General features: G+C 46.4%; 1 protein-coding gene and 1 long non-coding RNA gene across 2 annotated transcripts in view; one reads left to right on the top strand and one right to left on the bottom strand.

Annotated features, from left to right (window-relative positions):
- Positions 1-15,413, top strand: part of LOC147116286 (matrix metalloproteinase-15-like) — a 100,185-nt gene that overhangs the window by 74,382 nt on the left and 10,390 nt on the right. Inside the window, exons 5-7 of the mRNA XM_085991116.1 lie at positions 2,632-2,793; positions 3,748-3,983; positions 4,698-4,836. Coding sequence (XP_085847242.1) covers positions 2,632-2,793; positions 3,748-3,983; positions 4,698-4,836 — 537 coding nt within the window. The remainder of the gene's footprint in view (positions 1-2,631; positions 2,794-3,747; positions 3,984-4,697; positions 4,837-15,413) is intronic.
- On the bottom strand, positions 1,835-15,345 carry LOC147116287 (uncharacterized). The gene is made up of 3 exons (XR_015078768.1): positions 14,759-15,345; positions 14,110-14,237; positions 1,835-3,552 (listed from the first exon to the last, which is right to left on the bottom strand). It is a non-coding gene; the product is annotated as an uncharacterized LOC147116287 (long non-coding RNA).

Raw genomic sequence — 15,413 nt, 5'->3', positions numbered from 1 at the left:
CATACTGGAGTTTCTCTGCATCCTCCTCACAGCACACATGCCCACCCAGCTTTGTGTCGTCTGCAAACTTGGAGATATTACATCTAGTTCCCTCGTCTAGATCATTAATATATATTGTGAATAACTGGGGTCCTAGCACCGATACCTGCGGTACCCCACTAATCACTGCCTGCCACTCGGAAAAAGACCCGTTTATTCCAACTTTTTGCTTCCTGTCTGCCAACCAGTTCTCTATCCAAGACAGTACTTTACCCCCAATCCCATGTGCTTTAACTTTGCATGCTAATCTCTTATGTGGGACATTATCGAAAGCCTTCTGAAAGTCCAAATACACCACATCCACTGGTTTTCCCTTATCTATTCTACCAGTTACATCCTCAAAAAGTTCCAGTAGATTAGTCAAGCATTATTTACCTTTTGTAAATCCATGTTGACTTTGTCCGATCCTGTCACTGTTTTCCAAGTGCTCTGCTATTACATCTTTTATAATGGACTCTAGCATTTTCCCCACTACCGATGTCAGGTTTCCCGATCTATAATTCCCCGTTTTCTCTCTACCACCTTTTTTAAATAGTGGGGTTACATTAGCTACCCTCCAATTCCCCTGATTCTGACTGCAAGGGACCTACACTTGACTTCACTAATCTTTTTCTCTTCACATATCTATAGAAGCTTTTACAGTCAGTTTTTATGTTCCCTGCAAGCTTACTCTCATGCTCTATTTTACCCCTCTTAATTAATCCCTTTGTCCTCCTTTGCTGAATCTTAAACTGCTCCCAGTCCTCAGGTTTGCTGCTTTTTCTGGCCAATTTATATGTCCTCTCCTTGGATATTATGCTATCCCTAATTTCCCTTGTTAGCCACGGTTGAGTCACCTTTTTTGTTTTATTTTTATGCCAAACAGGGATGAACAAATTCTGTAGTTCATCCATGCAATTTTTAAATGTTTGCCACTGCCTATCCACCGTCAACCCTTTAAGTAACATTCCCCAATCCATCCTAGCCAACTCGTGCCTCATACCATCGTAGTTTCCTTTATTTAAATTTAGGACCCTTGTCTCTGAGTCAAATACTTCACTCTCCATCTTAATGAAGAATTCTATCATATTATGATCGCTCTGCCCCAAGGGGCCTCGCACAAGAAGATTGCTAATTAATTCTTTCTCATTACATAATACCCAGTCCAAGATGGCCTGATCTCTAGTTGGTTCCTCGACATATTGGTCCAGGAAACCATCCCGTATACACTCTAGGAATTCCTCCTCCACAGTATTGTTACTAATTTGGTTAGCCCAATCTATATGTAGATTAAAGTCACCCATGATAACTGCTGTGCCCTTATTGCATGCATCTCTAATTTCCCGTTTAATGCCATCTCCAACCTCAGCATTACTGTTTGGGGGTCTGTATGCAACTCCCACTAACGTTTTCTGCCCCATGGTATTTCTTAGCTCTACCCATACAGATTCCACATCATCAGAGCTAATATCCTTCCTTACTATTGTGTTAATCTCCAGCAATGCTACCACACCTCCTTTTCCTTTTTGCCTGTCTTTTCTTGTGCACATTAAGGGCTTTGATATCCGACTTAAAGACACTTTAATTATTCTAGTGAATAGCCCATGCCTGAAAATGTACAGGTTTCGCAGGTAGTTCAGGAGCATCTGCTCAAATGTCTCCCAGTGCAGCTGAGAATAGGAATTCACCATGTGGAGGATCATGGGTCCAAACCCACATCTCATCTCCCCATAGCAGAGCAAACTTGACTCCCAAAATGCGCCACCTCCATTGCTTGTGACAGGATTGGAGACACCTAATTTTAAAATACTGGAGCTCTAGCAGAAAGATGATATTTTATTTTTATGTCTTTTAGCTTGCCTTTCGCTGTGGCTTGCTGAGGTGACATGTTCATCCTTGAGAGTAAATACAACTAAATCATAAGTAAATTTGCATGTTCTGTGTTAATTGATGAAGCATTAACATCCATTTTTGCATTAGAAATATATATCAATATATATATAGAAGATAAATTACCTTAACACAAAATGAGCCCATGCACTAGCTCTAACAGACAGAGAAATGAAATCTTGTGTTGCCAGACATTAACTTAATATGCAACCACTTTCATTCAGATGACAGTCACTGTCTGCTTTGATCTCATTCCTTCAAAGGAGAGTGATTTTATCAGAGAGCATTGTACAGTACGTGCAGAATTGATCTGATTCATTTTAAGAAGTTCATGAGTGAGAGATAAATTAATTATCTTTGACAAATGGCTACTTCTTGAGTGTATATAATGTTGCCCCAATTCTCCTGCTGCAGACTGGCAATTTTCTGAATTATCAGTCCTATGTTTATTTTGTTGCACATTTATAGGAGGCCAGTAATATCAGTGCATTGCTCTAACTGTGCCTTTGAAGTACAAATTATGCTGATCCCAATGCAACCATTGGTACTGTGCTGCTTGGTATAACACCATGTTATTCTTTGGTTTCCCCAGTGTCTTCTATTCTTCAGCCTGACATGTATCTGACATGAAGTGAAAGGCTTATTTTACTCTGGTTTTAGGAATTACTATAGTAGGTTACCGTTTAACTAGTTTTGGTTACGATCTATTGTTTTGGTCCAAAGGGAATGACCTGTTCCTGGTGGCAGTACATGAGCTGGGACACGCTCTGGGCCTAGAACATTCCAACAATCCAAACGCCATCATGGCACCCTTTTACCAGTGGATGGATACAGAGAAGTTTGAGCTTCCGGAAGATGACCTAAGGGGGGTCCAGCAGATTTATGGTGAGCCAGCTTGAGGGATATCACTTTATTTATTCTGTATATTTATATTTTGAAGGGAGGTTCATTTGTAATTCCAAGCTCTGTTCATGTACTGTTTCCATGGGAGATACAAATAACCCTAATGTCCAATTGTAATATATTGTAGGCCAACAGGAGTTGTTGCAGACATAGGACACATTCCTAATTCAGTAGACAGCAAGGACGAATACAGGGCATAAAACTAGAAACAGTTCTAGTTTGTGCTTGGTTTATGCTTTCATTGAGATATGACATTGAATGACATTTGATTCAGTCAGAGGTGCCACTCACTTTCCTGAAAGATTGCCTCATGCTGGAGTGTGGTTCCATGGTTGCTGACAGCCTCATGGATTCTTCCAAATGACTGCTCTCCATATGTGGTGGTCATCAGTGCCATCCCTGACCCTCTCCTGACATTTATACCATGGAATTTTCCACCAGGAACCTATGGCTAGCAATCAGAAGCAGGCACCTTGGTTATTTTCTATTTTTTTCCCTCTTCCAGCTTGGAAGCACAGAGGCCAATTGTAGTGCTCTCAGCAGAGAGCAGTGATTGAACCTGGGACTTTGCTGGTCTTCATGGCTGAGTACCACAGCATAATATCTATTTAACCATTGAGCCATCAAGTGACCCCCATGAGATCTGGTACAAATAATAGATCAAAAGCAAAGTACTGCAGATGCTGGAAATCTGAACTAAAAACAGAAAATGCTGGAAACACTCAGCAGGCCAGGCAGCATCTGTGGAGAGAGAAACAGAGTTATTGTTTCAGGTCGATTACCTTTCATACAAATAATAGACATATGCCTCACCCCCAGTGTGTGAGTTTGAGTACTCCCTCAGGGTAAGTGTCCCTCCCTCCCTCCCTTCTTCCCTCCGAGTGTGTAATGTGCTGACTGCTGCTTTTTTCTGATTGTTCCTGGCTTTGTCTCTAGGTCCACCAGACAGCAAACCCAAACCCACAAATTCACTGCCAACTGTGACACCACGGAGACCAAAGAAACCAGAACATGTGCCCCCCAAAACACCTACCGAGAGAAAACCAGCTCCCAGGGACCCTGATCCAGACAATCCCAGGACTACAGATGGACCCACCCAATATGGTCCTAAGATATGTGATGGCAATTTCGATTGTATGGCTATGTTGCGGGGAGAAATGTTTGTGTTTAAGGTAAAGATGGATTGCAAGTTGAGTTACTGGGTTCTGTTATTTAATTATCAGTCAAGTATGCCTCAGTAGGTCGGTGTAGCAATATTGTGAAGAACTTAAGTTTAAACGTGTGGTAGAGAATGTCAAGTAACCTGAAGCCTTCTTAGCAATGGAGAGTTTGACACTACCCTTATTGCAGTAGGTAGCAGCAAAATCATGAATTGTGTTCCACAGGATCTGTCTGTCACTGTTTCCTATAAGTGACGCGAAGACAGAGCGGAGTAATTATTTACAAAGCTTTTTTCCTTAACAATGCACCAGAGAGGCGGTAACTGCAGCAGCAGCAGGGATGGGGGTTGCGTTTTTCTACCCAAACCCACTGTGCCCTGTAATAGCACCAGCAACTGGAACAGCAATAAGGGCATTGCCAGCCAGCTCTGTGCCCACAACGCCTTGCAACAATAACAGTGATCCAGCAGTATGGATATTACTAACCCAAAGTGTACTGATCCGTAGGATTACAGTAATACCATCGCACACTGATCTATTGTAGTACATAAACTGCACTATAACTTTTAGGCTTGTTTGTTCCTTACAACCAGGGATAGTTTTGATAATCAGACTAGATCAAAAAGAACAATCTAAAAATTATATATTGATGAGAGATTTTGAGCTTGTGCAGATCCAAAATTCTCTGTGTCTGTGTGTTCTGAACTTGATCTCCTGTCCAAATAGGGACTCTGGTTCTGGAGGGTTCGAAATAACCGAGTACTGGACAACTACCCAATGCCTATTGGCCATTTCTGGAGAGGACTGCCAGCCAATATTGATGCAGCATATGAACGGCATGATGGAAAGTTTGTGTTTTTTAAAGGTAAGGGCAGGATCCGCTTATCAATTCAGATGGACTATTTCTGCTGGGGTAGGAGGAATCCTCTGGCCGACACATTAGGTGTATAATTCTATGTGGGATCACCATCGCTTGAAGTGCAGACTAATATCCTATTTATATTAGGAGGTTACTGCTTCCAGTTGTGCAGCCATCAGTGTTGAACCAGTGTAAGTACAAGGTGCTGTTATTGTTGGAGGTGGTGCACCCCATAAAAGCAGGTGGTTTTGTTGCACCTCCAATGATGGTACTAGTTTAGTCTCCAGCGTAAACAACAAGTGATGGAACATCAGCCACAGAAGTGGCCAAAAATCTTCACCAGCTGAGTAACTGAAGCACTCTTGCCCACCTCCGTATTGACAATGATTTTGCTACAACAGTCTGTACTAACTTCCATCTACCATTGAAGGAGGTACTGGTACTAAAGGGCACAACAGCAACAACAGATGGGCGGGGAGTGCACTCTGCCCACCGACCCCCGTTTTGCAACAAATTTTTTAATCGGCCCCGGTGTTTATTCCTCTGAATAGAGTGTGGCAGGAAGGGTTTATTACTCTGCAGATCTGACAGGCTGGGTTTACTTCTGTGGTGGTGTGGTAGCAAGTGTTTAATACTTCAGAGTTATGTCAGTGTAGATTTATTACTCGGGAGATGTTGGCACAGGTTGATGACTGTGGCAGGGTAGGTTTATTGCTTTTGAGGTATATCAGGCTGGATTTATTGCTCTGGAGGTGTTGCAAAGTGATTTTATTTCTCTGGAGGTATGGCAGTATGGTTTTGATAATCTGTAGGTGTGACAGCATTTATTTATTCCTCAAGCTGTGGCGGTTTAGGGTTATTTCAAGGTGTGACAGGGTGGTTTGAATTCTGGAAATGAGAAAGGGTGATATTGATACTCAAAAGTGTGGCAGGGTGGGTTAATTACTTTGGAAGTGTGGCAGTGTTGTATTGATGCTCTGGGTGTGTAGAGGGATGTGTTTATATCTGGAAGTGTGGCAGGCTGCGCTTCTTAGCTTAGCGGTATGGCAGGGTTTGTTTATTGTTCTGGAGGTGCATTAAGGTAGCTTCATTACTCTGGATTTGTGACAGTGTGAGTGTGATACTTTGGAAGTATAACGTGATGGGCTTATTACTCTGAAGGAGTTTCAGATGAGCTTATTACTCTGGAAATGCAGCATTGAAGGTTTATTGCTCTGGTGGTGTGACAGAGTGGGTTTGTTACGCTGGAGCTGCAGCAGGGTGGTCTTGATCACTGATACGTCTATATCCCACCACTTTCTTGTCTCCCTCACCACCCACATTCCCTGCCCTTAATTGCACTTCTTTTAGCATTCATCCATGAAGAAACTTGCCCCTAAGTCTCTCACAAATGCACTTTCAAACTACCAACTGCCTTGCCTTTGGCCCTCCATTTGTCAGGGTGGGGAATGTTAACCCCCTCCACCCACCGCCCCCCCCCCAAGAACGAGTGTGTTCGGAGCGGGTGGTGGGGTAAAAATTAGACTTTTAAAGCGGGAGCACAACCCGGCTCCAACGTGCCCACTTCCAGGTTTAACGGAGCCCGTTTGAATGCTGGTGAGAAACCTACTCGCTGAAGTCAGGATTTCCTAATTGGATGCAGGCGGGTACTTATTGGCGCAATTAACGTCCTTAGGAGATATTAATGAGGTATTTTAAAATTGTTTTTAACTTGGCTCCAAATTTTTCTTGAGCAGGATGGGTTTCCCGGGGCTCTGGAAACAGGCAAGGGAAATGTAATGTATATACCTTTAAGGGGGGAACTATCTTTTACAGCTCATGTATACTGCAGTACCGGCAGTGACCACACCTGTATATAGCCCTGAGTAGTAATCTGTACAGATCAGTTCCAGTGTGAGCCACGTTGAGTAAACACCTGTTGTACCGTTCTCCTGCAGTCTGTGTCTTATTATACACAGACACAACATTGGCGACAAGGCAAGTTCGAACCTACCTGCAACTCTGCATCACCTCCCGGGGATTCGTTCCTGAAGATCAGTGGATTGGAGGTCAAGGCCAGAGACTCGGGCGTCGACCACGGGCAACCGCCCAGTCATCCAGCAGAGACTCGAGAATTGCGGGGGAGGCTGTCGAGAGCCAGGTTTGGCTTTCCAGTCGAGGTGGTCCAGCGAAACGGGCTGGCAACAGGTAGTGCGCAGACCCTTCCCGGACAACGGCGGGCTAGAGCCTGACCAAGTGGCACAGCAAAGGGCCGAGCAGCCGTCGACGGGGGAGAGAGAGAGAGGGCAGAGCGCAGAGGGTGCAGCCGGTGTTCAGGGGCCGAGCAGCGTCGAAGAGAGGGAGAAAGAGACGCGCAGAAACCCGCGAGGCGCCGCCATTGCCACGAGGACCGCCGAGAGCGGCATTGGCAGCAGCGCAGGAGAAGCACGCGAAACCTACAGGGCGCCGCCATTGCCACGAGAACCGCCGGGAGCAGCGTTGGCAGCAGCGGGGGAGGAAGGAAAGCGCGGGAGACGCCATTTTAAGCCATTGGGAGACGCCATTTTAAACCACACCCAAAATGCCGAAGAGTGGAAGTATCACCGCATTTGACAATGAAGTCGAAGATTGGACTACATATGTCGAACGAATAGAGGTGTACTGCAAGGCAAATGAGGTGTCAGATGACAAGAAAGCATCGGTATTGTTAAATTTAATGGGTGCAAAGACGTATGGTTTATTACGAAATCTAGTAACCCCAACGAAGCCAATGGAAAAGAGTTTTGAAGACATAGTAACGATACTACAGGAACATTTAAACCCCACACCGCTGCTGATGGCAGAAAGATTCAAGTTTCACAAACGGAACCAGCATAAGGATGAAAGCAATGCTGATTATTTAACAGAACTGCGCAAACTATCGAAACACTGCCAGTTTGGAGCGGGACTGGCAGATACCTTAAGGGACAAGTTTGTGTGTGGGCTTCAAAGTGAAGGAACCCAGAAACGGCTTTTATCTGAAAAGGACCTTACGCTGGAAAAGGCTTTCAGCATTGCGGTATCATATGAAGCAGCAGCACGGGGCGCTGCAGAGATACAACAGAGACCGCAAGAATATGGCACAAATGAAATGTCATATGGAACAGAGAAGTGCTATCGCTGCGGCAGAACAACACACGACCAGAATGATTGCTGGTTCAAAGACAAAGTGTGCAGACAGTGTGGAAAAGTAGGACACATAGCACGAGTCTGCAGGTCAGGAAAGAAAACCAGCATTAAGAAACCTACCAAAGAAAAGTACAAGAAGGTACATAAGATGACGGAGAATAGTTCAGACGAACAAAAGAGTGATAACGACTCCGAAAGCAGGGAACTGAGTTGTCTGAAACTATATAATGTGATCACAACGGAGGATCACCGAACCATTTGGGTCACTCTCAAGATAGCAGGAGTCCAGGTAAAGATGGAACTGGACACAGGATCAGCCCTAACAGTCATAAACCGACGGGACTACGAGCGGCTATTCTCACACATACCCTTGAGAGACACAAAAATTATTTTGAAGACGTACACGGGGCAAAAAGTCTACCCCAAAGGAAAAATAAGGGTGACCGTTATATATAACGGTAAGGAAACACCAAAACTAGACCTGTATGTATTGCAAGATGGAGGACCACCATTACTGGGACGTGAATGGATCCGGAAAATACAACTGGATTGGCATTCCATACAGGCACTGACTGTGGCTGACAAAAAGGATGATGATGTCACACCTGGGCGACTGTCAAAGATCCTAACTGACATGAAAGAAGTGTTCCAGCAAGGACTCGGAACACTAAAAGGCATGACAGCGACGATTAAAATTGAAGAAAACGCAAGCCCAAAATTTTTTTAAGGCCGACCGGTACCTTATGCGATCCGCCCAGCTGTCGAAGCAGAGCTGGAGAGTCTGGAACGTTCAGGTGTACTGTCCAAGGTAGACTGGAGCGATTGGGCTACACCCATCGTCCCTGTGATAAAAAAGTCATTGAGCAGCACGCCTGGGGAACCAAGGAAGGTTCGCATCTGTGGGGACTTTAAGGTAACAGTGAACCCGGTCCTTCACACCGTACAATATCCACTTCCGCGGATTGAAGATATTTTCGCCTCGCTATCTGGAGGGAAACGCTTCACTAAGATTGATCTGGCCCAGGCGTATCTGCAAATGGAGGTAGAAGAAGCATCAAAAAAATACCTCACAATCAACACCCATAAAGGTCTCTACCAATACAACCGGCTGGTATTCGGGGTAGCATCAGCTCCGGCTATTTGGCAGAGGGCAATGGAACAAGTCCTGCAAGGGATCCCAGGGACCCAGTGTTATTTGGACGACATCCTGGTCACGGGCGAAAATGACAGTGATCACCTTGCCAACCTGGAGCAGGTGCTCACTAGATTGCAGGAATATGGGCTCCGAGCTAACCGCCCCAAATGCGAGTTTTTTAGAAAACAGATCTCGTATTGTGGCCACGTTATCGATAAAGAGGGGTTACATAAGTCCCCAGAGAAGATTGAGGCAGTAGACAAGGCTCCAGCACCGGAAAATGTGTCACAACTGAGGTCGTTCCTCGGGCTGGTAAACTACTACCATAAGTTCTTGCCAAATTTGTCTACAATACTACACCCACTGAACACCCTACTGCAAACTGGGGTGCCATGGAAGTGGAGTGACGACTGTAGATGAGCTTTCCAGAAGAGCAAAACACTAATCACATCGAAAGAGGTATTGGCCCATTACAACCCAGCATTACCAATTCGGTTGGCATGTGATGCGTCACCCTACGGCATTGGAGCAGTGCTGTCGCACAAATTCTCGGACGGCTCAGAGAGGCCAATAGCCTTTGCGTCACGATCACTAACCTCAGCCGAGTGTAACTACGCCCAGATTGACAGGGAGGCCCTCAGCCTAGTGTGGGGAGTGAAAAAGTTCAATCACTATCTGCACGGACAGACTGATCACCAGCCTCTTGTCTCCATTTTTAATCCGAAGAAGGGCGTTCCGGTGATGACTGCGCAACGACTACAAAGATGGTCACTTTTTCTAGGGGCGCACCACTATGAGATTGAATATAAGGGCACGAAACAGCATGGAAATGCTGATGGGCTATCACGCCTGCCAGTGCCTACTGCGGAGGAAGCACCAGCAGTGGATCCTGTCGAAATATTCCATTCGACTATAGTTGAATACATACCGGTAACTAACGCTTGTATCGAAAAGGAAACCCGGAATGACCCGACACTGTCTCGGGTATATGATTTGACGGTGAAGGGATGGCCAGCACATGGCGACTCACTGTTGCCAGCATTCTCGACAAGGAGAGAACAGCTGTCAGTGTGCCGGGGGACCTTGATGTGTGGATCCCGAGTGGTAATTCCACCCAAGTTAAGGGATAGAGTGCTCAATGAGCTTCATGAGGGTCATCTGGGAGGGGTAAAAATGAAAAGCCTAGCCAGGGCTTATGTGTGGTGGCCGGGAATCGATAAACAAATCGAGGACCTGACCAAGAGCTGCTCAGGATGCCAGAAAGTCCAAAATGCACCACCACAGGCCCCTCTACACCCATGGGAGTGGCCCTCATCTCCATGGCAACGGGTGCATATTGATTTTGCTGGTCCATTCATGGACTCAATGTTTTTAATAGCCGTGGATGCGCACTCGAAATGGCCTGAGGTGATCAAAATGTCCTCCACCACCACGGAGAACACTATTGCAGTCCTACGGACCATTTTTGCCAGGAATGGCTTGCCAGAACAGATTTGCTCCGACAACGGACCTCAGTTTGTGTCCAAAAAGTTCCGGAGGTTCTTGAAAAAGAATGGGGTAAGGCATTACACATCCGCCCCATATCATCCAGCCACAAATGGATTGGCTGAGAGGTTCGTACAAACCTTTAAGAAGGCAATAAAGGCTATGTACAATGACAACATTCCGCTGCAGCACAAGGTGGACAATTTCCTGTTCGCCTACCGGAATGCGACACATGCAGTCACCAACCAGGCCCCAGCCATGATGTTCTTTAACCGAAGGTTAAGATCTCGCCTGGATTTGCTCAGACCAAACGTACGAAGAGATGTTGAGAGTAAGCAATTCCAGCACATCCATGAGAAGCCAACAAGGAGCTTCAATGTAGGGCAACCAGTCTTGGCCCGCGACTACCGAACAGAAAAATGGCAGCCAGGAACGATATGCACACGGCAGGGCCCACTAATGTACACAGTGGACGTTGGGGAGAGCATCGTGAGATGCCATGCTGACCAGAGCCTAGAGTCACAGGAACAAGTCAACCCCATGCCTCGCCCATACGTACCTGGTGATGAACCCGACGTACAGGTCGCATCTACCCCAGAAACAGTAGCATCGGAAGCTGATGAACCAACCGACGACAGGGGGCCAGAATCGCCTCCGCACCAAGAGCAAGACACTCGGGAAAGGCGCTATCCAGAAAGGATCAGGAAGCCTCCCCAAAGACTGAATATATAAATAGACTATTTTCAGCTAATGTTGCATGTTAAAAGTGTTAATTATAATTAGTTTGATATTTAATTGTTAAATGAGTGTTATGGTACTGTTAATCTAAAAGGGGAGGAATTGTAATGTATATACCTTTAAGGGGGGAACTATGTTTTACAGCTCATGTATACTGCAGTACCGGCAGTGACCACACCTGTATATAGCCCTGAGTAGTAATCTGTACAGATCAGTTCCAGTGTGAGCCACGTTGAGTAAACACCTGTTGTACTGTTCTCCTGCAGTCTGTGTCTTATTATACACAGGCACAACAGGAAACAGGGAAGTTTGAACAGCAGTTCAGGTGCTTTTTAAACTTGCCATTGTCCCATCTGAATACAGCCTCACTTATTGTAGCTGCTGTCTCAGTTCCCTCTAGCAAATGTCTGGCAGGGAGTGCTGGTGTGGATACAGCTTTTTTCAACCTTGGAGGATTTCACATTGACAATATCAGGATGGAAGGCGCCTTGAATGTGTTTGACAGCGCATCAGAAGAGGAAGACCATCACCGTCCACGGCAGCGACACATGCTGTGGTGGGATCAGCATGTGCACAGGAAAAAGGTCCACAGGAGGGAGGAGTGGAGGAGGACAAAGAGGCACATCACATCTTTGGATGAGAAGAACATAGAGGAGGAGGAGCAGGAGGAATAAGATGGGGCACCCATCGCCAGACAAGCCGCTTACATTCCTGCCAGGGATGCCCTAATATCGCGAAGGTTCATCTAGTGTGAAACATAAAAATTAGAAAATGAAATCCCGCAGTCTGCTCCCAGCACCAGGACCAACCCCACCCCCACCCCCACCCCCAGCCCTCCCTTTGCATTAAACAATCTTTCAACCACTCATCCATCCATTGCACATTCGGCCCATCGAGCCCGTGCCGACGCTCAGCTAGTCCCACTCCCCTGCCATTTCCACGTAGCCCTGCAAATATTTTTCCTTCAGACACTTATCCAACTCCCTTTTGAAAGATAAGATTAAGTCTGCCTCCCCCACCCATTCAGGCAGTGCATTCCAGATCCTAACCACTCGCTGAGTAAAAAAGTTTTTCCTTACATCGCCTTTGGTTCTTTTGCCAATCACCTTAAATCTGTGTCCTCTGGTTCTCGACCCTTCCACCAATGGGAACAGTTTCTCTCTATCTACTCTGTCCAGACCCCTCATGATTTTGAACACCTCTGTCAAATCTCCTCTCAATCTTCTCTGTTCCAAGGAGCACAACCCCAGCTTCTGCAGTCTATCCATGTAACTGAAGTCCCTCATCCCTGGAATCATTCTCGTAAATCTTTTCTGCACCCTCTCCAAGGCCTTCACATCCTTCCTAAAGTGTGATGCCCAGAATTGGACACAGTACGCCAGTTGGGGCCGAACCAGTGTTTTATACAGGTTCGTCATAATTTCCACACTTTTGTACTCTATACCTCTATTTATGAAGCCCAGGATCCCATAAATCTTTTAAGCTGCTTTCTCAACCTGCCCTGCCATCTTCAGCGATTTGTGCACTTATACCCCCAGGTCTCTATGTTCATGGAACAAGTGAAAGGCGAGTTGGCCCTTGGGATGCAATAATGGTCAAGATGTGAAAGTGGTGCAAATCACTCAATTTTATGTGGCATTAGAAAGAAAAAGGAAACTTAACAACATAACATTTTGTCAAACACCCATGTGCATACCCTTGGTGAATTACAATTTCTTCACCTTATGTTTCCCACCACTTCTATGTGGTGCACCCCGTGTGGCCTCAGCTGAGGTAGAGGCAGGCTGCTCAGATCCCTGCCCTGACTGCTGAGATGCTTTTGGCCTACGACCTCTGGGTTTTGGCGCCTCTGATGGCCCCACCAAAGATTGCTCCACCTTCACCTGTGCAGCGGCGGACTCAGCCATCGGGAGATGAGGCAGCATGTCGGGTACTGACTGGGGGGTGGGATGGGGACGGTGTAACAGGTGAGAAGTGGGAGTGCTTTGAGTGGAGTTCCCACTTCCATGCCCCCTTTCGCCATCATCCCTCTCCTGGGCCAGCGCCACATCACTCCTACCACTCTGCTGCAGACCAGATTGGTGAAGATCAGACATGTTGTAAGCCCACGGATTTAAGGTGATTAGCAAAAGAACCAGAGGCGACATGAGGAAAAACTTTTTTAACCAACGCGTGGTTAGGATTTGGGATTCACTGCCTGATGGGGTGGTGGATACGAATTCAATAGTAGCCTTCAAAAGGGAATTGGATAAATACTTGAAGGAGAAAAAATGCAGGGATATGGGGAAAGAGCGGGGGAGTGGGAATAACTGGATTGCTCTTTGAAAGAGCCAGCGTGCACTCGATGGGCCGAATGGCCTCCTTCTGTGCTGTACTATTCTGTACATGGTCATGGCCTGCGTGGACTCATTTGAGAGCATTGCTTGATGCTCCATGGAGGCGGACTCTCTCCATGCCAGACATTCTCGCAATTCCCTGTGCCACCGATCCACTAGTGACCGAGTTAGACTCCTCCATCCTCTCCGCTATTGTAGAGAGTGCACGTGGCATGTCTGTCAGTACCTGGTGAAGATGCTGATGCACCTCTAACATTCTCCTTCTCACGATAGCCCCTGAGGTTCAGCATCTGTGTCCAGCTGAGTATAGCTTGGAGAGGATTACACCCCCCGACGCTGACTCTCCACAGCTGTCCCTGCCACCAGTGTCTACTCGTGCTCGCTTATGAGGTGTGAGTCACCAGGTGAAAACCCAACTAACTCTCTACGTGTACCCACCAGAGTGTGAGTACCTGTGTTGGTGCATGGCTGTAGATCCTGTAACGGTGCACCCTCAGAAGGAATGAGGTCCTCTGAGGAATCATCCTCATGCATGTCCCGTGACACTTGCTGTACGCGTGAAGGCCCTGGAAGACAAAAGAAAGGGCTATGATTTAGTTGTGCCAAATCACAATCTTGGCAATCACCATACTCAGTCTTCTCATAGTTCAATCATTGATGAAATGAAATCAGCATATGTGTGTCAGAGATATTTGTAATTCTGTCACCAGCTGTCTGTGAGCTCCCTGTCTCTCCATCTCTGACTGAGAGTGATGCAAATGTGCCACTTATCTCCAGGGTGTCCTCCTCTGTGAGCGGGACTATTTGTGACGACCCACCTCCAGTCCTGTCCCACTCCCTTGCGTTTTGTGCTCTCTTCTCTTACAAGGAGCGAAAAAACAGACCTGTGAGTGAGTGAAGGTGAGGTATCAATGGTGGATGGATAAATGGGGAGGTGATGAAATGCATAGGCTGGATGCTGCTGAAAGTTCATTGGGTGTGAGGAGTGATGTGATGGAGAACACTTAGCAAGACAGAGTGAAAGCAGGGGAGGGTGCTTAAAGTACAGCATATAGTTGAATCAGCAAATGTTCTCACTTTTCCTCACCTGGCTAGATCATTAAACCGCATTCTACATTGCATTCATGACCTGGGCACACGCTCCTGCTCACCTCCTCAGTTACCTCCAACCACGCCTTCTTGGTGAGAGCAGCAGGTTTCTTCCTCCCATTGCTGGGGAAAAGTATGTCCCTCCTCCTTCTGACTGCCCCAGCAGTAATTCCAGCAAGGCGCCATTAAATCTGGGTGCTGCCCTTGCTCTGTGTCCACCATCCATCTGAATGCCTGCAATTTCCATTTGTAGACTGTCCCTTTAAATATAGCTGAGATTGGGTCATGTGGGTGCGCATCATGCCCATTGCGCAGCTTAGAGACGCGAAACCCAGAAGTCAAAATTAATTGGTTCCGTTGAATTGAGATCGCAGATTCCGACCCGATCAGTTGACTGTTGGGTTTCCACCTTGCAATTCAACGCCCCCGCATGAGATTAACATCGGGGCCAATATTTCTGCAGCTATTGATTAGCTCAACACTGCTTCAGCTCCATTTTCCATGCCCTCATCCCCAGAAAAGCCTTCATAAGCACAAAGCAGCTGTGGGTGATGCAGCCTCTGCATCACATGAGCACTCCCAGAAGGCTGTTTACAGATTCCATTTCCTTACAAGCACACATACTGTGAGTGAAACTACACAGCATATGGATA

Source organism: Somniosus microcephalus, chromosome 6, assembly GCF_052327205.1.
Source record: "Somniosus microcephalus isolate GS21.2 chromosome 6, FLI_Smic_1.0, whole genome shotgun sequence".
NCBI classification, from domain to species: domain Eukaryota; kingdom Metazoa; phylum Chordata; class Chondrichthyes; order Squaliformes; family Somniosidae; genus Somniosus; species Somniosus microcephalus.
Note: the sequence above shows the minus strand (reverse complement) of the source record. Positions and strands in the feature narration are given on the sequence as shown.